Consider the following 22,486-nt stretch of genomic DNA (forward strand, 5'->3'; position numbering starts at 1 on the left):
AGGTGAATGTACAGATTTTAGGGATCCTCCATATACATTGCTTTTTTGTCTTTTAGAAAAGGCTACAGTCTGATTTACACGAACAAGCTGATTCTATATTGTTTCTTCAGGGCCGGTTTGGTACCGTTTGTCACAGATCCATGTGGCACCCGATTGTCACCAATCCTTGTAAACTATATTCTACTAAGGTACTGTGAAAACCAGTTTGGACTAGTACATGCTATACTTTTTAATAAAGATATGTTAAAATATCGGGTCAAGGTACTGATGCACTAAGAAGCATTGCATTTAGTACAGCCAGGTTTAGAGTTCTCAGTTGTTGATACCTTTTTATTGGCCAACTAAAACAAACTGATGACAACTGGAAGCTTTAGAGACTACTAAGAGGGAACCTGTCACCAGGAGACCCATTTTTGTCACTTTCCCAGTCCCCACAGAGCACAGTACATACACTACCAAAGAGTTTTTGTATAAAAAAAATTGGTTTTACAGAAAAAAAAAATATGTTATATAGTACCTTTCAATAGCATGTGCTCTGTGACTAGGCATTTGTCACCTGGGAGTAGCTATAGAGGAGCAGTCCCCCAGCAATCCTTGGGAAACCTGTGTGTGTCCTTTTAAAATATATTAAAATGCCCATCACTTGGCTTAGCGACACCCCCTGCTCCTCTATAGCCACTCCCAAGCCTCGCATATACTGTTTAGACACTTTTTACATAAAAGGAAAAGGATTACCAAAAAGTGGGTTTGGTTTACATTGCAACATTGTGCACCAAAGCAAATTTTTATGACGTAAAAGCCAACTAGTATAAGATGTAAACTTAGACTAGACTGTCTGATAATGTTACAAATTTATTACCTAGAGACGAACACCAAGATAAATCTGACATGGTTTAAAACAGTCTCGGCTAACATTACAATGTTTGTTTATGAAATCATAATCTTTTTTTTGTTTGTTTTGTAATGTTCCAAGCATTTAGGGTTATTTTTTTCATTTTTTTTTTAAATTAGAAAACCCCTTTAGAAAATCTGCAAGGTGCTAAAAAAAGCTGGTGGTTAAAAATAGGCAAATGATCCAAAATTGGTTTCGTAGAAGTTTTGCCCAATGTTCCAAGAGGCTCGGTTCCAGTTCAACTCAAAACGATCCAAACCAATTTTGTTACATTCGTTCTGGAAAATGGTATATAACTACTTCTAGTTTTACATGGAAAGCCCGGTTCCATTAATCTTTTGGGAATTTTTTCATTTTCCCTTACCCGAGCGCCTCACTCTTAAAGAGGCTTTCCCACAAAACAAGTTAGGCCCCATCCATAGCATAGGGCCTTAATTACTGATCGGTGAGGGTCTGCTCCACTCATCTCGGGGATTGTCAAGGGATCCGACGGAGGTGCCTCGAACCATATGCGACAACCCGTTCTCGCGATCACCAAGTTAGGTCCTTTCCTGCTGTTTTGTGGGAAAACCCCTTTAATCTCGGAATAGTTAGACGAGTAAAAGCTCTCCTTGCCAATTAAGGCCACCTTGTAGGCATGTGGAGTCACATGCAAATAGGTGTTCCAGGATGGGATAAGGAAACCACTTATTTGCATATTTTCCCAAATAATTTTAAAAGATTTGTCCAAAGCAAAGCATAAAAGATCCGGATCCGCTTTGGTGTCTGTAAAATGGCAGATTTTTTACCAAGATGCCAACCAATGAATAGATCCGCTTTTCTACTTCTACTAGTGGTATTATGCTCTTTTGGGACACATTAAGGGGAATAGGGGAAGGTATCATCCAGTTCACAATTTATCCAAACAATTCCAGGAGAATTTAAAAAAAACAAACAAAAAACAGCAGAGTGGAGTAGTTTACTAAATACCCTAAAACACAACAGATTAGGGAATAAGTCCTTTTTAGAAAATAGGGGGGAATGCTAAAAAAAAAAAAAAACTAAAAATTGTATTGGAATAATATGTGTACTTACATCCAGCAGCAATGTATTAAACACTGAGCACCACAACAGGTCAATGTAATTATTCAAAAAGATTAAAATAGTTTTAATTAATAATATACACATTTAAATTGATGGTAGAGACCTGGACAATCCATTAAGCATATAATAAAAACAGCAGGTAGCCTTGTACACAGATAAGAAAGAGGAAATTACTGTTAAATTATGTTACGTTAACCGCCTAACAGGTTAAATCAGTCCCTTGCGAAACCCGTTCTGCGGAGTCCATTGGTGATATTATTTTACCCACCAGATGACCCATAAACTGAACTTTCCAAAATGGAACACTCTCCGACACTTGTCATTGATACACTGAGCCTGCTACTCCTCACAGCTGTCACAACAGCTCCCCAGAATGTTCCATTCATTGGCAAGTCTTCCGAGAATTCATATATCACACAGCCGAATCAGGCGAGACCTAAGTAGTACAACCACTTGCCATCTCCACTGAAAAAGAAAATATTGTTCCATGCGTATCACAACCTGAAGATTATTACCAAGCTATTATATAATTTGACCCAAAAAAAAAAAAATCATTTGTGCTCTATCATCGTCCGGAAGGTTACAGCAATTATGAGAGATTGTAACCAAATCTTTCTGGGATTAGAGACATCGATAGGGCCGAAGAATGGATAGACTCACACTGTGCAGAAAAATGTTGTAAAATTCCTTAAATTAGTTTACGTGAGGACCATTTTTAAAGGAATTCCAAAGATTTTTTTTTTTTTTTACGGAAAGTGAAACATATTCCCCAAAACTTGTCAAAAACAAAAACAAAACCTAAAATAAGCTTGATGGACCCCGTTATTAGTCAAAAACAGTTTAAACCGAATACCATACACTTTATTTTATCTAGAAACAAAAGAAAAACATGATTTTCCACATTATTTCCAATTGACGAATATCGGCTATGATAAATTGACATATTAACGGGTGACTTGCATCAGTCTGGCATCCTATATTTACGGATCCTTACAAACTGTAGTCTATGAAAGATCTGAGAAAACCGTTTCTGACTAGGACATGCTCTACTCTTTAGTGGATCGGTCACACTGTTCATAACAGCCGTGGCAAAAAGTATTGCATTTAGTGCAGCCGTCTGTTCAAAATAACGGTCAGCACATGGACAAATTTTCAGTCTCCTTGCACTTAACCCATTATAAAAAAAATCTGAACCTTGGGCACCTCTTTCTGTAGAAATTTCTAAAAAAAAAATCAGAACCCCCACATGACACACAAAACTACAGTAGGTTATAAAAAAAAAAAAAAGACTAAGAAGATATTTAAAAATTAAAAACCACAGGGAACTAAAAAGAACCTTCTAAATCCTGTTTTGAAAAACATGAAAAGGACATCTACCAGCAGTTCAGCGATGATGTGCCCTAGGAAGAACTTCCGAAGGAACATCGTTCCGCAGGACTTTTATTATAACTTAATATATTGCAATCGCTGAATTATAGAGTTATAAAAGTTATGCCGATTAGCCGGGGGCGTTCAGGCTACGTCACCCGAGCACCTTTAGACAGGCTAGTATTTTAATGTAAACACACCGTACTTATCACCACAGTGCATAGGTAGGCGATGGTACACTAGCACTAACGGGGGAGGGCATACATTAAAGAGGATCTTCACCTGTAAAAACGGCACTAGGAGCTGCTTACTAGAGTAAGCAGCTACTAGTGCTACAACAGATGTAGCAGTGTTACACTGCTAGCGTTAATGGAAACCTCCTATAACGCTAGCAGACACTGCCACGATGTACAATAGAAACACCGGACCGCGCTGTAAGCGGTCGGGCATATTCACAAGGAGGCAGTCCGACCCTCCCACTCCATAGGCCATAGGTGACTGCAGTCACCGCCTCTAATACGCCCGACCGCTTAAAGCGCGGTCCAGCGTTTCTATTGTACATTGCGGCAGTGTCTGCTAGCGCTATCGGAGGTTTCTGATAACGCTAGCAGTGTAACACTAGGAGCTGTGTTGTAGCACTAGGAGCTGCTTACTCTAGTAAGCAGCTCCTAGTGCCGTTTTTACAGGCAGTAGGTCCTCTTTAAAATAAACAAAGCTCCCTGAGGTGCTCGGGTGACGTTGCCTGAACGCCCCGCACTAATTTGCATAACTTTTATAACTCTATAATTCCGCAATTGTGGGATAAAGTTATAATAAAAGAAGCACTAATTCATGTACCATCACTAAACGGATCGTAGATGGCCTTTGAAATTTTCTTCCTTTAACAAAAAAAAAACAAAACAAAAACAACAGGAAACATAAAAAAAATGAACATAAAATTCTTTATTTGAAATATTCTATACACAAAATAGCTCAAAGTTGTGCCGATAACAGACGTTACATAACCCTGTCTATTACATATATGTACAAAAAAATTTATATATTGAAAAAAATGATAATCGTTTAAAACTTGCATGAACTGTATGACCTCTGAATTACCAGAAAATTGCACACGGCTCATCAAGTAAAGCCTTCAAAACGGTCGGTCCAAAAGAATCGGAGAATTGCCAGTCCCCGGAGGAAATCATCATTATTAGCCAACATTGAAAGTTGTTACATGCCATTACTGTAAATCGCGTTACTCCAAACTAGACATGAAAACTTTCCACTCTTAGTCATAGAGTAATTACTACTGCAAACAAAAAAAAGCCATTACTGTTAAAAGACACTTTTTTCATATAGTAGGAAGGTTTATTTCCCGAAGCTTCACATAATGAAACATGGCCAAGTCGGTAAAGGAATTTAGCCGAATTTTACACAACAGTCAGCCATGACCTCAGTGCCCAGTCATTATAGAGAGATTTTACAAGAAAGCAGTAGATGGGCCAGAAGCGGAAATGCGCTACCACAAGTTGGGTTATATATAATGAAGTGGAAAATGAGTTTTAGTCAGGCTGGCAGCACAACATTGGTAATTAAGATCTAATCATATAGCAAAAGTATGCGGTGCGTTATTGCATGGCATCCACTGCTTCCGTGGTGCGGTGCTGGTGGGGACCCGGGGCCTGGACCCATGGTGACTATGCCTGCCAGTATGGGTGCTGGGGGGCAACCGGGTCTTGGTCCCTGCCGATGCTATGCTGCAGCGGCGGTGGATGTCATTAGATGCCGCACACAATAGCGTAGGGACCCACTACAACAAGGTCACCATGAAGTGGTTATTGGGCTTTTACAATTAGATAAAAATGTAACTAAGAACCTCCAGTTCCTTATATAATGTAGCCTAGCGGCAGTAGATCATTGTGTGATGTTGAATGTGCAGCCCAGTTCTTTTTCTTTCCCCATATTGATATAGCTAAAGTATAACCTAAAAGTCAAAAAATACAGACAATTTCCCCAAACACAAAAAGGGAGATTAAAGGAACACTCCAGTCAAAGGTTATTAATTGAATAATACATGGTGCAGGTCCTGATGGGAAGAGCAGGACTCATTTCCACTTTATTCCTAGAACCTGGAGCCCTGCTCCTCCCTTCAAGCCCTGCACAATGTATAATTTAATTAATCAGCTGGTACTTGAGTGTTACTTTAATAAATTACAAGCAGTAAGTATGTGCCCTGACGTGTCAAAGTGATCTAATGAAAAATCAATATGTCTCGTGGTAACGTCATATAATATAAGAAATCAAAATTTTAGTAAAATCGATCCAGACTAAGTCTACTGGTGGTAGTGGATCATCATGTTTAGGCACAAAAAAGAAAAAAAAAGATGCTGTATAATACTGGTGGTCCCCAATATCTACCCAAATCTGAGAAGGATCTGACATTTGAGGGTGGTTTATCCTGAGAAATGAAGACTCAGCGGCATATTCACTATCAGGTATTTTAACCTTATACTACACTGCTTGTATGTTTTTCCTTCAGTGTGACAACTCAGGCTATGTCCAGAAGAGTTGCTTATTCTATTGTTCAATGACGTGATGGGCCATCAATAGATCTTTTGACCAAGCACTAGATCAAAGAGATCCAACCCAATTTAGTCATTACCGCTGCCAAACAGACCATGAGTGGTCAGATACAGATGTGACGTTTGGCAGTCGGGACAAAGTGACTGAGGGGGCTGGATCTCTTCAGTACAGCAGCTTGAATCCACCCCACAGTCTCATCATGTTATGCAGGATAGGGGATAACAAGCTGGTAGGAGATGGCAACTGATGGGACCCCACCTATAATGAGAACGGGACCCCCAGCAGTGCTAGTAGTAGGGGGGGGGGGGTTGGAAATTGTTAGAAAAGCACTAAGCTAACTACAGCATTCACTTAGACGAAGATATCAAAGTGGTGTGCCCAGAAATGTCTGACACTGCCTTGGATGCTCGAGCTGCTCCTCCACTCAGAATTTAGTACAAGACCTGGGTTCTCAAAGCGGCGAGACCCTCACTGATCAGCTCAGCTATGGATAGGGGGGAACATGCAAACTTGATAAAATTCCTTGTTATGTCTTTCATTTAATATTCCTTCCAGCACTGGATGAGTAGTTAATGAAGTGGGTATTACCAGTTACTGTCCAATTTATTGACAGTCTCCGAAAAAGGTAACACCCACTTGGCTAACTACTGATAAATTTGTAGAAGGAATAAAAAAGCAAAAATACAATACAGAGTAATAGGACATAACGGTACAGAATTGTAATTTCATGTGGAATGCAAACAATTTACTTTTTCTTCAATTAATTTGAAGTATTTCCCGGACTTACGGATCACTCTACAAGTCGCAAACTTTGTGCCAGTGCTTGGTCTGCGCGCTATACATTCTAAGGTTTGCAGTTGCCCACATTGAAATCAACTATCCCTCTTTTTATACTCTTCCGCTATACACATGGGGTGCAGTTTCTTCAAGTTTTACTTCAAACATACAGTAAAAACGAGTTGTTGAGTTCTTCTCAGCTCCATTTTGTTGCCTCTACCAGAAAGGAAAAACTTCTACCAAGTTTTAAACCTCACATAAAACACGTCTTAAATGAAATCCATTTCCAGGAACAGCACTTACAGAATGTTTTAAAGGAAAATTGAAGAATCGCAAAAGGTGAGACAGTGCTGGAAACTAATCAGACCTTCCTGGGGAAAATGTGAGACTTCACAGAGCAGTCACACGTATTATGTAAGTTCCATCAAGTCAAACACTGAAAAAGGTTATTCCGTGGGTCTGGATGGACACACAAGTCGTATATTGTTCTGCTCCCCTCCGGCTGTTTCTCACTTAAATCTTCATCATCATTGGGTCTTCTTATTTCATGTCACAATGTTATCGGAAGCGCAGCCATAAAACCTCAGTGACTGATGGTAATTTCAATTTGCAAGAGATTTCTTGACCTCCTTAAACATGATGAAGAAGCGAGAATATATGGGCTCAGTATACAACCCAGGCCAAAGTATTAAAACAATGATGAAGCATTGTGCCCTGCCCCTGAGCTATAAATCAGCTTTAATCCACCGTTATAATAAACCAGGGACACTTACTCATCGATCCAGGCACAGTGACTGTCATAAGCTTCTTATATTTGAAATACATGGCCTCCCTCTTCTGAAGCTGTAGCTTCACAGGGTGTTTAAACTGCTTCACACTCCCACCTGCTCCCTCAGCACCCTCCACCCCCCCCCACTGGAATTTCCAGCACACAGTGTAACAGCCTGTGAATCTGATGCCCGCAGGGGTTTCGGTAACAAACCCAGGAGCAATTCAGGCTCATAAACAGGATTTTAGGAGTTGGACGAAACCATAGATGGTCAGCCACGCCCACCGATTCCTATCCTGGCACTGTGTTTTAAAAATAATCGGACAACCACTTTAAAGAGGACCTGTCACCCTAAAGAAAAACGCTCTAGGACAGAGGTCGCACTAACAAATTTCTAGAAGGGTAATAATACTCCTCTTACTATTTTTGAGGAGTATTTTTAGCCGGGGAGGAGTATGAAATTTTCAGTAATACAAGCATATAACTCATAGCTGTATATAATGTTGATAGACACTATTTATATAAGAAAATCATGTGTCAGTATCTTCTGTTTAAATAGCAAATTGAGGGAGCTGACTGCGGCCCGCCGTAACCTCCATCACCAGGCTGCGGCTAACGCAGCTGACACCAAACGTCCAGACTGCGGCTAACGCACAATGTATCGCCATCTCCATGTGACCAGAATGCAGCACCCGCCAGACACGCAGTTCTACGTAACATACTAGGGCAGCATGGTGGCTGAGTGGGTAGCACTTCTGCCTTGCAGCACTGGGGTCCTGGGTTCGAATCCCACTCTAGTCAACATCTGCAAAGAGTTTGTATGTTCTCTCCGTGATTGCGTGGGTATCCTCCGGGTACTCCGGTTTCTTCCCACACTCCAAAACATACTGTTAGGTTGTTTAGATTGTGAACCCCATTGGGGACAGGGACCAATTTGACATGCTTGCGCAGCGCTGCGTAATCTGTGTGCGCTATATAAATAAAGAATTATTATTATTAACATACACCTACCACCTCAGCACCCGCCAGAGATGCAGTCCTACGTAACATACACCTCATGCCACCTCAGCACTAGCCAGTCACGCAGTCCCATGTGACATACACCTCATGCAACCTCAGCACTCCCCAGACATGCAGTCCCATGTCACATACACCTCATGCCACCTCAGCACCTGTCAGACATGCAGTCCTATGTAACATATACCTCATGCCACCTTAGCACCCAACAGACATGCAGTCCCATGTCACCTACACCTCCCACCTCAGCCCCCTCCAGACACGCAGTCCTACGTAACATACACCTCATGCCACCTCAGCACTCCCCAGACATGCAGCCCCATGTCACATACACCTCATGCCACCTCAGCACCTGTCAAACATGCAGTCCCATGTAAAATACACCTCATGCCAACTCAGCATCTGCAAGACATGCAGTTCCATGTAACATACATGTCTCCCCTGACCTTATCATTGGCCACTCCATGTCATGTGACCAGGATGACGTCTCCAAAGGTCCCGTTATATTTGTACAGTCTACCTCATGTATGTATCTGATCCATGGGGAGAAGAAGAAGTCCATGGAGGATGCTGTGATCATGCCATGATACTGCCATGTGATCAGGTACATACATAGGGTAGACGCTACAAATGGAACTGGGTAAAGGACCGTAGATGACATCAGCCTGATCTCAGGCTTTCCCGATTTATTGGGAAAAGGAGGGACTGGCCAAGCAGGACACGCCCCCTCTTATGCAAGGTAATATAGAATAAAGTTTATTCATGGGGATGTAATGGAAACAATTTTTAGTTAAAAGACAGGTGGCAGTCAGTTAGTTAATGGGGCTCTATGGGAACCTGTCACTAGCTGTATTTGTGAAAATGTGGTGACAGGTTCCCTTTCAGTGTGCACAAATGGACCTAATTTAAGGAAAGTTTTAAGCAATTGTGTCCAGCAACGGTGCGGTGAGACACACTGTGCTCATACCACTGTGACCGCGCACAATCTATCTCTATAAGTTCACGGCCCACATATACCATTGTGCAAATTAACAGTTTTGACTTGAAGCATCCGTGCTACTCACACTACTTGTATGACAAAGGGGAGTGTTAGGGTTTAGTGGAAGGGGGTATGGGCTCCCGCGGCAAACAAAACTACAAAAATTTAAACATGACTATTAAAACAAATCTAAGAAAATACCTAACTGGTGTAGTCTTCAGATTCTGATGCAGAAAATAGGACTGAGTCATAAAGAGGCATCTCAATGGGTTAGGTACGCATCTCTCCAGCTACAAGAGAGATAACCCCTTCACGACTGTCATACAGCTTTATATACAATCTAACTGACCATGCCCTGTGCAGAGAGCATGTGTATAGACGTCATGACAGTAGGCACATTCGAATGGTTTTATCTTCTGAAGCCCGTTGCCTACAAGCACAGTTCTAGTGCACTGTTATAGAGGAGAATCTCCCCTGTCATATATATTGCATATGGACATAGGGCTTCAAGGTGTCCCAGAACAGGACATATCCACTTTTAACGTTGCAGTAAAATGTGATTCTTATGCAGAGCTCTGCATTCCCAAATGTAATTTTTACCGCTGCCCAATTGGCTGAAGTCTAGCCCATCAAGCAACATGTCTGTATTACGTGGATAAAGTCATTAATCACTAAAGGTAAAAAAAACGAAACATTGCTATAACATCCACTTAATTCAAGTACAGTGAGTGGTATCAGTCATAGGTTCCCCAGTACCTAGAAATAACTTCATACAGAACTTTCTGTAATAAATCCGCCACGTGTAAAACCACCATCCCAGAGGATAAACCAAATTAATTCAGAGAAAGCAAATAATAAATGAAATAAAAATTGATAAATTCCAGAAAGAAAACAGTGTGGGGAGAAAAACATTAAACACATTTTACTATACGACACAGAAGCTACGTTAAGTACGTTTACTGCAGCCTCCACTTATAGTACAATATTCTGTCACGTTACTAACCAAAAAAGGAATTTGAAACTGTTGAAAACGGAATAAAATCGCAAACTGACCTCGGTGACAACCCAGAACCCAATCCGCAGTGATGTGTTTTCCAAATATTTTATTACCTGCTGAACAGTCACGTATGTCTTTCCAGTTATGTCATGTTCTGACAATAATCTTTCTGGCACTGCACAGATCATGCCACCGGATTTTCTCAATCGCTTTTTCAGACTAGTTCCCAAACATAATGCATGTTTAATAAAAAAAAAAATACATATTTTTGTCCGTGCTTCCCTTCTATCACTCAGAGCAATTTAACGGGTCATAAAAAAGTCCTCCGGATAAGCAAAGTACATTTTCTGCTAAAAACAATTCAGAACAAAAATACACAAACACAATAAAATAATTGCAGATACCCGTGAAGGGAAGATGAGGGAGTGGACCGGCGCTCAGATGTCCAATTCATCAAATAACTGAAACAGACTGTCCCCTACTTAAAATGCCCGACTTACAGACGACCCCTATTTACTAACGGACCTATGAAAGAAATTTTGGCTGGGATTGCAATTATAAAACACTAGCTGTAGATCCCAGCGTTGCCCGAGATAGTAAATAACTGTTCTTAGCTATAACAAAATAGAATCGGTTAACAAAAAAATATTATATATATATCTATCTATACATCTCTCCTTGTCACACTCTCCCTGCCCGCCCGCCTGTCCCTCACTCTCTCTCCCTGCCCGCCCGCCCGCCTGTCCCTCACTCACTCACTATCCCTGCCCGCCCGCCTGTCCCTCACTCACTCACTATCCCTGCCCGCCCGCCTGTCCCTCACTCACTCACTATCCCTGCCCGCCCGCCTGTCCCTCACTCACTCACTATCCCTGCCCGCCCGCCTGTCCCTCACTCACTCACTATCCCTGCCCGCCCGCCTGTCCCTCACTCACTCTCCCTGCCCGCCCGCCCCTCACTCTCTCTCCCTGCGCGCCCGCCTGTCCCTCACTCTCTCCCTGCCCGCCCGCCTGTCCCTCACTCTCTCTCCCTGCCCGCCCGCCTGTCCCTCACTCTCTCTCCCTGCCTGCCCGCCTGTCCCTCACTCTCTCTCCCTGCCCGCCCGCCTGTCCCTCACTCTCTCTCCCTGCCCGCCCGCCTGTCCCTCACTCTCTCTCCCTGCCCGCCCGCCTGTCCCTCACTCTCTCTCCCTGTCCGCCCCCCTGTCCCTCACTCACTATCCCTGCCCGTCCGCCTGTCCCTCACTCACTATCCCTGTCCGCCTGCCTGTCCCTCACTCACTATCCCTGTCCGCCCGCCTGTCCCTCACTCACTATCCCTGTCCGCCCGCCTGTCCCTCACTCACTATCCCTGTCCGCCCGCCTGTCCCTCACTCACTATCCCTGTCCGCCCGCCTGTCCCTCACTCACTATCCCTGTCCGCCCGCCTGTCCCTCACTCACTATCCCTGTCCGCCCACCTGTCCCTCACTCACTATCCCTGTCCGCCCGCCTGTCCCTCACTCACTATCCCTGTCCACCCGCCTGTCCCTCACTCACTATCCCTGTCCACCCGCCTGTCCCTCACTCACTATCCCTGTCCACCCGCCTGTCCCTCACTCACTATCCCTGTCCACCTGCCTGTCCCTCACTCACTATCCCTGTCCACCTTCCTGTCCCTCACTCACTATCCCTGTCCGCCCGCCTGTCCCTCACTCACTATCCCTGTCCACCCGCCTGTCCCTCACTCACTATCCCTGTCCACCTGCCTGTCCCTCACTCACTATCCCTGTCCACCTTCCTGTCCCTCACTCACTATCCCCTGTCCGCCTGCCTCTCACTCACTCTCCCCTGCCCGCCTGCCTGTCCCTCACTCACTATCCCTGCCCGCCCGCCTGTCCCTCACTCACTATCCCTGTCCACCTGCTTGTCCCTCACTCACTCACTATCCCTGTCCACCTGCCTGTCCCTCACTCACTCACTAACCCTGCCCGCCCGCCTGTCCCTCACTCACTATCCCTGTCCACCTGCCTGTCCCTCACTTTCCCTGCCCGCCAGCCTGCCTCTCACTCACTCTCCCCTGCCCGCCTGCCTGTCCCTCACTCACTATCCCTGCCCGCCCACCTGTCCTGTGTGAACACACACTGTTGGAGCAGCAGGAAATTCAATACTCTATACAGGTTTGATAATACCTGGACCCTCCTTACAAAAGGTAACCACCTAATGCAACAAAACCAGGGTCTTATGACATAAAAATAAATAGGAGACCCTCTGCTTCTCACTAGGGGACAAATTGGGTGTCTAGGACAGGAACACTGCCCATTGATGTTCTGACATAGGCCCCAGGTTTCTGCTGAATTCCCATACTGCAGGGCATCATAGAAGTAGTTGTTCTAAGACGAAAACCTATACCTTTTTATACCATACAAGTGATAAGTATGCGGTCTGTCTTTTAGAAGTGAAACAAAAGTCTTGTGTGCCCTCCATATGAAAGAAGCAATGCTCAAGCACATACTCGGGGGGGGGGGGGGCTTAATTATTTTCTTTGCTAGCAGGTATTTAAATGGCTTTAGGATGAGAATTTCACAAAAATAATCTTAGGATAAAAACAATGCCCTTACATAATAAAAATGATTAAAATATGGTATGAAAGTATTCGTATTGACCCACAGAAGAAAGGCAATCATTAATGCTTACCAGAAATCAGACGCTGTAAATATTACATATTATCCACGCCTCCAAATTGTACCTTTGCATTAATGGTGAATGCTATCATTTCCATTTTTTTTAAACATTATCTGTGTCGATACACAGAAAATACAAAATGGAAAAAAACAGAACGGCTCACCTGTACTCCATCCTTTAACTTCAGTATGCACTCCATGGTGTTGATGGTTATCACAACAGACTCTGACCCAAGTTTGGTCCATGGTACGTGAATCCGTAGCTCGTGTATGTGACCACTGAGAAAGGTGAATGGCAGCTTTAGCTCCTAAGGAAATGAAAGAAAAAGAAGATTATTAAAGGATATAGTGATATATAATACCGCCACAAAATCCAGAATGCATAAGGTAGTGGGGCAGCTTCAATCTAAAAAATAAAAAGGCACATAAAGTTTCAGGCTTTACAGTCACTCCTGATTTGCAGTGAACAACCTGCTCCTAGGTACAGGCTTTTCCCGTAAGGACTTTTTCCTCGGTTCTATACGCTGGATGTGAGGTCTGTGTATCTGGACTGCAGCTCACTAGTTCTCCTGTACTAGCACATCCTTATCCTTGCACTATTTTCTATAGGCACGCATGCTCAAAATGTTTTAATGCATCTGCATTAGCAGGACGTAGGAGTTAGAGTCCTGATAAAATGGACCCACACTGACTCCACAAACAAATTATAAAAAGTGTGACATTTTTTTTAAATGTTCTATTCCTGATCTAAGCATTTAGGCCTGGGGTGGGCAACATTTACTGGTCCAAGGTCCATATGGTCATCCAGATCAACTTTAGAGGCCGCATCAGTAACCAGCACCCTAGATACACCAAGAAGCACAGTACAGCACATAATGCCACCCCAGAAATTACACAGCAATTCCACCTTATAGCATCTCAAGGATTGACAAGCTGCATGTGGCCTGTTGGCGTGGGTTGTGCACCCCCTCCCCTAGCCTTTTAGTAGAGATGCACATGGCTGCACTTTATGTACATGCTCAGTATTGAAAGGGAACCTACCAACACGATTCTACCTATAATGGTAGAATGGGTGGTAGGTGGAAGTAAGGGACGTGAGAACAGCTCTTTTTAGAGCTAATCCTCACGCCCCCGCTAACTTTTGGTAAACTTTATTTCCCTAATATGTAAATTTTGTTATGCGGCTATTGGGGCGTGGAGTAGCCGGGCACGAGGCTACACGGCGCAGCTACTCCACGCCCCAGTAGCCACGTTACTCCTCCTACCCTGTTGTGTGCGGCGCGCAGCTCCTCGTAGCTGCAAGCCCTCGTCCGACAAGCCGGTGTTCTGCGCATGCGCAGTAGCTCCAGCCTCGGAGCTGTGGCTGCTTTATAGGTAGAATCATGGTGGTAGGTTCCCTTGAAGCTCCTCTGCTACAGATCAGATGAAAAAGGCACTGGGAAGGAATCAGAGTCTTTGACAATTTTGGCGGAGCTGGAGTCGGAATTGAAGTCAGGCAAACAGAGGAGTCGGAGTAGGAGGTTTAGCTTACCAACTCCAAAGTTATATGCATGGGCAAAAAATGGCATTTGCTTGCACCATTGACCATTCTCTTCTGCCACAGTTGCGCACTTCACACTGCCCCAGAAGGTTATGTGGAATAGCTCCATTTAATTATAGACATGGTTGCCACAAAACCAGTGAAGTTAAGGAGTTTTATAGTCTCTACAGTGGCGAAAAACTGAAGTTACTTTCCCAAGTCCACTATTCAGAATGTTTCTTGATTTCACAATTTGGATAAAAAACAAATAAAAACATTATAAAGCATTACATTCCCCAAGTTGTGAAGTTTAACTTAAACTGTTCAAAATATTCATAGTTACACATTACTCTTATATTTATCGTTATTCCATCTTTTCTCTATCTTTATCACCTCATATATCAATGTATGCAAATAGCAGGCACCATCTTAATATTCTTTATTGAGGGGTCCGCAGGTATGCATAAAATAGCTACAGTGGTCCCAAAACTGGACACATGGCGAGGACAATGTTACATTTACAGGATAAGGTTCAAGTAATAGTACAGTCTCTGTATAGGAAACGTGTGACAGAATGACATGAATTGAATGCAATTAATTATAATAATAATCTTTATTTATATAGCGCCATCATATTCCGTAGCGCTTTACAAATCATATGGGACAAGTACAAATATAATAAAACATGACAGAGCACAAACATTCGTATGGAACAAGAGGAGTGAGGTCCCTGCTCGCAAGAGCTTACAGTTTATGAGGAGGAGTGGGGAGACACAAGAGGTAAAAGAATATATAATGGTCAAGCCATTCTTCTTAAGGGAATAGAACAAAATATAATAAATGGGATTGCTGTCGCATCAGCCGTCATCTTATATACAAGGTCCATGGTAAATGGGACCGCAGGACGGGTTAGTAGAAGAGTTAAAACTTCATGCAGTTAATGAGTGTTATAGGCTTGCCTAAAGAAATGGGTTTTAAGAGCACATTTGAAACTTTGGAGGTTAGGTATTAGTCTGATAGTCCGGGGCAGAGCATTCTGAATTTGACGGCTATTTTGAGTCCACTGTCCTCAAGCAAATATGCAAATCTGACCATTTTGCTCCATGCAGTTGGGGGATTTATAATAATTCCTTTATTTATATAGCGCACAGCGCTGCACAGAGCTTTCCAGATCAGTCCCTCTCCCCATGGGGCTCGCAATCTAATGAATGAACCAGTATGTTTTGGAGTGTGGGAGGAAACTGGAGGAAACGTCCAGTCCAGTCAAATGGAACCTTTAGCCAATCACAGAGCTCACATGCTAGCCAAAGGTCACTTAAGATATCTGCTTGATCCCCAACCATAGGAAAGGCAAGCTTTTCAGTTTTTGTTTCTAAACACCTTTATTAGACAAGCCCTTTAAATGTCCAATCTGAAAATTAAGACAAATAACAGAGCTCAGACACAACAGGAGCCAAAAGTTAAAGCATCTGAATGAAGACTGATGAGTACTACATTTACCATAACAAAACTATTCCCTCCTTGGAATAAAACTTGAGTATCCCAATGGCAAATTATCCCACAATAGAAATAAGATTGTATGCGTTTCACTGTGGAGATTTACTTTGGCACCCTCACAGCATAATCCTTATTAAAAATGTTATGTCTACTACCTTATCTACAACATTTGAAAAGTCCAATTTCCCTCCTCCCTCCTAAAATAATACACATCTGATACTTGACACCGCGCTCGGTGCTCCCCAATCTGTGTTCCCGTTCCAGCATTTTCTAATCTGCGTCCAGTCATTATGAGCCTGGGCTGTGTAATGAAGGAATGGACAAATCATCTCCCTTCTATTACACCAACACTGGGTAGAGACAGGGGTCAAGAAATATTACGGTATAACTGACCGACCGTAATGATCCATGTTTGCCTCCCTCTTAATGTATATAATAGGTCGGCCTTCTTTTCCCATAGAATACAACCTTGTGCCGTAACGCAAATAAAAATTGACTAAGGGACAGTCTTGGGCCGCCTGTAGACGAACATGTTCAGCCCGTGTATCCAGACTTATATGTTGGTCCAATACTACAAACTAAACACATTACAGAAGTCTTTGCATCATACACAAACATGTCGGCCGAAGTGCAGCATTGGTATTGTAAGAACTGTAAAAACAACATATTTCTGTATGATGCAAGGACTCCCATCCAGTGCAATGCAATCAGTGCATGGAATCAAACCAACATAGAAGTCAATATACATTTATGAGCAACCAGCTTTAGCTGGGATGATGCACTGCATCTGGAATCCTCTTTTGGTGCCACCAAACTATCATAGGAAAACAGGATACAAATCCATTTAGGTGTATGCTATTTTAAATCTTAAAGGGGTTGTTACACGAATACACTCAGGTCCCCGACTACCACGTGAATGGACCAGGGCTGCCAATGCAGCATTCCCATAGAAGAACATCACTTTCCATAACAAGTCTCCACACCCAGGGCTCCGTCTCAAACGATGTTTTTTGTGTTCCTACATCCTTGCATGTTCTTTTATCATCTATTTCATATTCATACATCCCATATTCATCTGCCTTCCTGCGAATAGAGGGAGCAATGCAGTCTATAAGGGATATTATCATTTAGGCATTGGCATTTAATTTCACTCACCTGCCATATACATACATATCTTCAATTTCTTCGGATGTGATTAAAAAAAATATATAAATCTGCATAAGGATAAATTCCCATAAATACAGCCATGTTGTCCCTTAGAAACAAGATTTTTGTCCTTGGATACAACCATATCTTCTGGAGTGATTACACAAAGAAACAAATAGTTTTTGCATATGAAATGGACGAAAGTTATTGCACGTCCCAAAGCCGTCCTGTGGTAATGAACACTGAATCCAGGTGGTCAAGCAGGACTCAATAGTGCATTAGTGACCATTGTTGTTAAAGTGCAGAAAGGTTGTATCCAAGGACAATTATCTGATTTCTAAAGGACAACATAGCAACATTTATGAGAAATTATCTTCACACAGGAGCATTTTTTAATAACACCCAATTGAAGAAATGTATATTTATGGCAGATGAATTCAATTAAATGTGAATAGAGTTTGGAATGCCACTTTAATGCCCTTAAGCTTGGCCTGCAAGGTTTTTAAAAATCCCTAGCAAAAATCTATCAAGGTATATCCAGAAGTCACTTAGAAGTCACCACTTAGATGAAGCTGTTCATGTCCCAATGCCCTCTTATTCCCAGGGTATTTGACCTTTGTGCAGAATTTCACACAGTTCTACCAGCAAGCCTCCATGCCATAGCTTCACAGGATGTTACACTGTCTCCCCTCCATCTGCTGATGAAATCTCACTTCAGTAGGGAGTTTAGGCACACTGGGATGGAAAGGCTCTGGCAATGGCCCTGGAGTCACGGTGCCTGGATCTATGATTAAGTGTCCCTGGTTTATCATGCTTGATTTTGATGGTACATTTCCCTTTAAAATGGCTCCCATCACATATACTTTATCTGATATCCAAGTGGCAAGGAATGTTTAAATAGACTAGGAGAGCAAGTGTGAAGCAAATACCAATCTAGACAATGTACCTGTTCAAGAACATCCAGTTTCAATTCCAGTTTGCTAAGGACAACATCTCCTCCCCAGAGGGACAGCTGCAAATCCGAAGGCTTCAAATTCTTGATGTAGCGATTAACATAGCTCATTAAAATCGGAGTCACATAGGACTCCAACATTGTTAACACGTTCCAGGGGTGGACCTCTTCTTACCTGTATACAAGGGAGAGAAGAGAACTATGTAAAAACTGCAGTGACATACTATGTAACATAAGCTACAGGGATTGTATACACAAGGCCATACTCCAATACTTTTCATATTTTACAGACTTAAAGGGGTATTCCCATTTCAGCAAATTAATGTTGTTTATATTTTAAAAAGTTATACAATTTTCCAATATACTTTCGGTATCAATTTTGATGGCACATTTCCTCTAAAGTTGCACCCATCACATACCGATATCCAAGCGGCAAGGAATTTGAGAGGACAGAAATATTACCATCATCACACAGGTGCACAACTCGTTAGTATCACAGAGAGTAATCAGAGCTGTGTAATATAACGAGCCGTGCACCTGTGTGACCATGGTAAGATCTTTCCACTGGAAGTAGCATAGAAGCTTCCTATAGCAGGAAAGCAAGCAGAGATCTAGAAAGCCATAAGAAATTGATACAGAAAGTATATTGGAAAATTATATAACTTTTTATAATACAAACAATAATATTAATTTGCTGACATGGGAGTACCCCTTTAATACATCCATTTGAAGAGCATCCTCTGGTTGTACATCCTCTTAGCACTGGTGTTAGCAAATAGCCCAGGTTACTACGGAGGTCAGGGCGGATTGTAGCCACTTAAAGGACATCTTCCACCAGGATAAAAGACTGTATGCAAATGAGCCTGAGAGGCTCCAGGCTCCAATAACAACCATGGAGCCTGGCTCCAATAACACCCATGGCTCCACGCTCATTAGCATACAATCCTTCATCCTGGTGGTAGATGCCATTTAATCTTTGCTGTTCTGCTTATTTTTATACACAGCCCATCTCCATAATATTACTGTGTATTCAGATGTATATGCCTTCTCAAAGGATAATACTGCACATTAACTGCTAAAATTATGTTAATGAGCCAGAAGGACACTGAGGGGCCCCCTCATACTCTGCCTTCATAGACTGTTATACTGTGCAGGGGGACTCTCCCCCTCCCGCTGAGCGAAAAAGCTGTTGCTGCAGCAGTGAGATTTCACCAGGCAGAGGGAGGGTGGAAGTGCCGAGGTAGCAGGGAGAAGTGGGAGATGTGCTCCTGCACAGTTTAACAGCCTGTTTAGCTACAGCACTGTGGGGCTCTGGTGACACCCCTATAGCCCTTCAGGCTCATTGGCATCATTTTAAAAGTGAACTCTAGATGGAAGGAGGCCATGGATAACAAACATAAGATTACCACAGTCACTGTGCCTGTATCTATAAGTAAGTGTCCCTAGTGTATCATGATGGAAGATTTCTATATTTAAAGGACATCTACCAGGGGGTGAAAGACTGTATGCAAATGAGCCTGAGGGGCTCCAGGCTCCATTAACACCTACTGAGCCTGGAGCCCTTCAGGCTCATTTGCATGCAGACTTTTATCCTGGGGGTAGATGACCTTTAAAGGGTTTTGCTTTGATAGGTTTTTTCTGGATAGGGACGAGAATCTGAATGTTGGAGGTCCAACTGTTGGGTGCCCATCGATCATCAGACTAGACGTCCCATTCTAACTCATTTATTGCAGGTGACTGCTCTCAAATACATTGTGGAAGTAGTAGCACTCCAGCGTATGGTATAAAAAATTTTTTTTCATTCACCAAATTGGATAGCAGCGACGTTTCAACTATGTTTTAAGCATGAAACGTCACTGCTTAATAAAGAAAGATTTTTCTACAATACACAGAAGTTCTGCTACTTCCTCTATGTATTTGTTGTTGGTGGATCCTTGCACCTGGATTGTCACTGGTCTACGATGGTGCAAGACCTAAGTTTGCTGTCCTCTCTCTGATTTTGTGAGATCACTACTCTCAGCCATCACTGACAATTCCTATCTATGTATAAGGAGACATGGGGGACAATTCTCCACGTTCCAATAGTGGTGAATGGAGCGGCAGGACACCTGCTCCACCTGTCACTCTATTCATTAGTAAGAATAAGATCCTGGTTCTGGAAATTGGTCCCAGCATTAAGATTCCCACCAATAATGTTCCAAAACTTTTAAGAGCCAAAAAATGGGTTACAGAAACCAACAATGGTGAAATGTAAGGATACGAACACACATAGCAGCTGTGATGCTCCACTTTATTAGCGCCTGTTCAGACAGTAGTCAGAAAAACATGGTCTGTGTGATGGTTAGGACTCCCATGTATGGAACTGACCGTCGCTGTACACCCCAGGGTAACCAGGCAGTACGCCCAGTCCATACAGTCACATAAAGTGGGGGATTTCCTGTCACCACTGGTCACAGTTATTTGTCAGATATGACCCCCCCAGGTGTCAAGCAGTTGCACAGTACACGGGATTTCTGGCTGACAGGACGTGCTGGGGTGTGTAGTGCACCAGCAGCTGGTTGGAAGGAAATGTAGTCGGTTACCATAGCAGCGCCTGCATGAATGACACCCCCGCTTCAGCCATGCTATAATCTGTGAGGCGCAGCAGTAACTTGTCAATCAAAAACTTACACCGGACCCCGGCAGCTGCCACCCGCTCCCGGGATTCCCTGTGCAGCGTGAACTTCTACCACACTTCCGGGTGTGTGCAGGATGGCGGATGTGACGTCATATAAACAGAGCGAAGCGCTGGCCGGATCCTGGATCCGGGTCATGTGACGTGCGAGCAGCTGTCAATCTCCGAGGAGGGGCGGGGCGCGGTGAGGTTACAGAGAGTTCTATAGCCGCTAATTACACTGTTCACATTTGGCTCCTGTTTCTGACGAATCCGCTTTTTATACTCTCCGATAAGCCCATTTTTGGGTAATAAAAGCAATTTTTTATATATGTTCATTACGTTCATGCGTTTATTTTTTTCTTTATGTGTTTAATACATTTTTTAGCAATAAAAATTTATTTTATACATATACATATATTTTTTTTTATTAATTTTTTTTTTTTTTTTAGGGGGTTGGAAATCACTAAAAATAACCTAGACTTTATCCAAATCACTCAGATTTAGTTCATCTTTTGCAACTAATCTGGGCTGCTGTGCCCTGTAGAATCCGCTATGGCTGTTACAGGCAGGGGTGATGTACCTATCTTTCTGAGGAAAACTATATAAAGAATTACAGACTTAAAGGGCCTACAATTTTCATGCAGACCAATGCCCATGGCATTGTCTTTACCCGTATTTGGTGCTGAAGGAAATAGTTTAGCACTATACTCAGCTATCTCCATCTTTTCCTTACGGGAACAGACTGGGAACTTAAAGGGCATTTACCACCAGGATGAAGGACTGCATGCAAATAAGCCTGAGGGGCTCCAGGCTCCTTAGGTGTTAATGGAGCCAAAAGCCCCTCAGGCTCATTTGCATACAGTTTTCATTCTGTTGGTAGATGGCCCTACAGTTTTTCTTTCTGTTGGTAGATGGTCATAACTCATTCCCGACCGGCCACTCACTTTAGACGTCAGCAGACGCAGGTCTCGAAACTGCAGCAATGTCTTTTGATGTCACTGCAGTTATCTTCTGTTTAGAGACAGTCGAAGACCCTAGGGAGAAGGGAGATGCGGTTTATTACTGCTTTTTCCTTCTCCGATCCCCACAGCATTGCGCTGAAGCAGTTCTTCTCCCCACTCATGTTCTCCTCTTCAATCAGTCAAGTGCCCATATATGCTCCCCATGCTACCACCCTCATTCAGTTACCCCCTTACTGTGTCTCCCACTCCCCCTAACCTCACAGCCAGCAGTCCTTTTATTCTAGAATTTCAAGAATACGCTTTTAAAGCAAATCTACCATCAAAATCAAGCAGGATAAACGAAGGACATTTACTCATAAATCCAGGCCCCATGACTGTAGTGATTGTCTTAAATTTGTTGTCCATGGCCTCCTTCCTTCAAAAATCTACTTTTATAATCATGCTAATGAGCAGGAAAGGCTCTGGGGGTGCTACCAGAACCCCTTTGTGCTGCAGCTTCACAGGTGTCAGAATGTCTCACCCTTCCCCGTGCTCCCTCAGCACTTTCCCCCTCCCTCTCTGGTGTAATCTCACTGCAGCACACAGTTTCAGCACACAGTTTCAGCACACAGTGGGAGGAGGGGGGGGGTTCTCCTTGCACACTGTA

General features: G+C 43.0%; 1 protein-coding gene across 7 annotated transcripts in view; it reads right to left on the reverse strand.

Annotated features, from left to right (window-relative positions):
- Positions 1 to 21,031, reverse strand: part of VPS13B (vacuolar protein sorting 13 homolog B) — a 629,099-nt gene extending 608,068 nt beyond the window's left edge. For 4 of the 7 annotated variants that reach the window (XM_072151499.1, XM_072151498.1, XM_072151501.1 and 1 more), the window contains exons 1-3: positions 20,893 to 21,030; positions 18,217 to 18,397; positions 13,273 to 13,416 (exon numbers count right to left, since the gene is read on the reverse strand). In XM_072151499.1, the coding sequence (XP_072007600.1) occupies positions 13,273 to 13,416; positions 18,217 to 18,363 (291 nt within the window). In that variant the 5' untranslated portion in view covers positions 18,364 to 18,397; positions 20,893 to 21,030. Of the gene's footprint in view, positions 1 to 13,272; positions 13,417 to 18,216; positions 18,398 to 20,892 lie in introns of all 7 variants that reach the window. The other 3 variants (XR_011855676.1, XM_072151502.1, XM_072151503.1) reach the window with 1 other exon arrangement.
- Between the last annotated feature and the right edge of the window lie 1,455 nt (positions 21,032 to 22,486).

Source organism: Engystomops pustulosus, chromosome 5, assembly GCF_040894005.1.
Source record: "Engystomops pustulosus chromosome 5, aEngPut4.maternal, whole genome shotgun sequence".
In the NCBI taxonomy this organism is placed as follows: domain Eukaryota; kingdom Metazoa; phylum Chordata; class Amphibia; order Anura; family Leptodactylidae; genus Engystomops; species Engystomops pustulosus.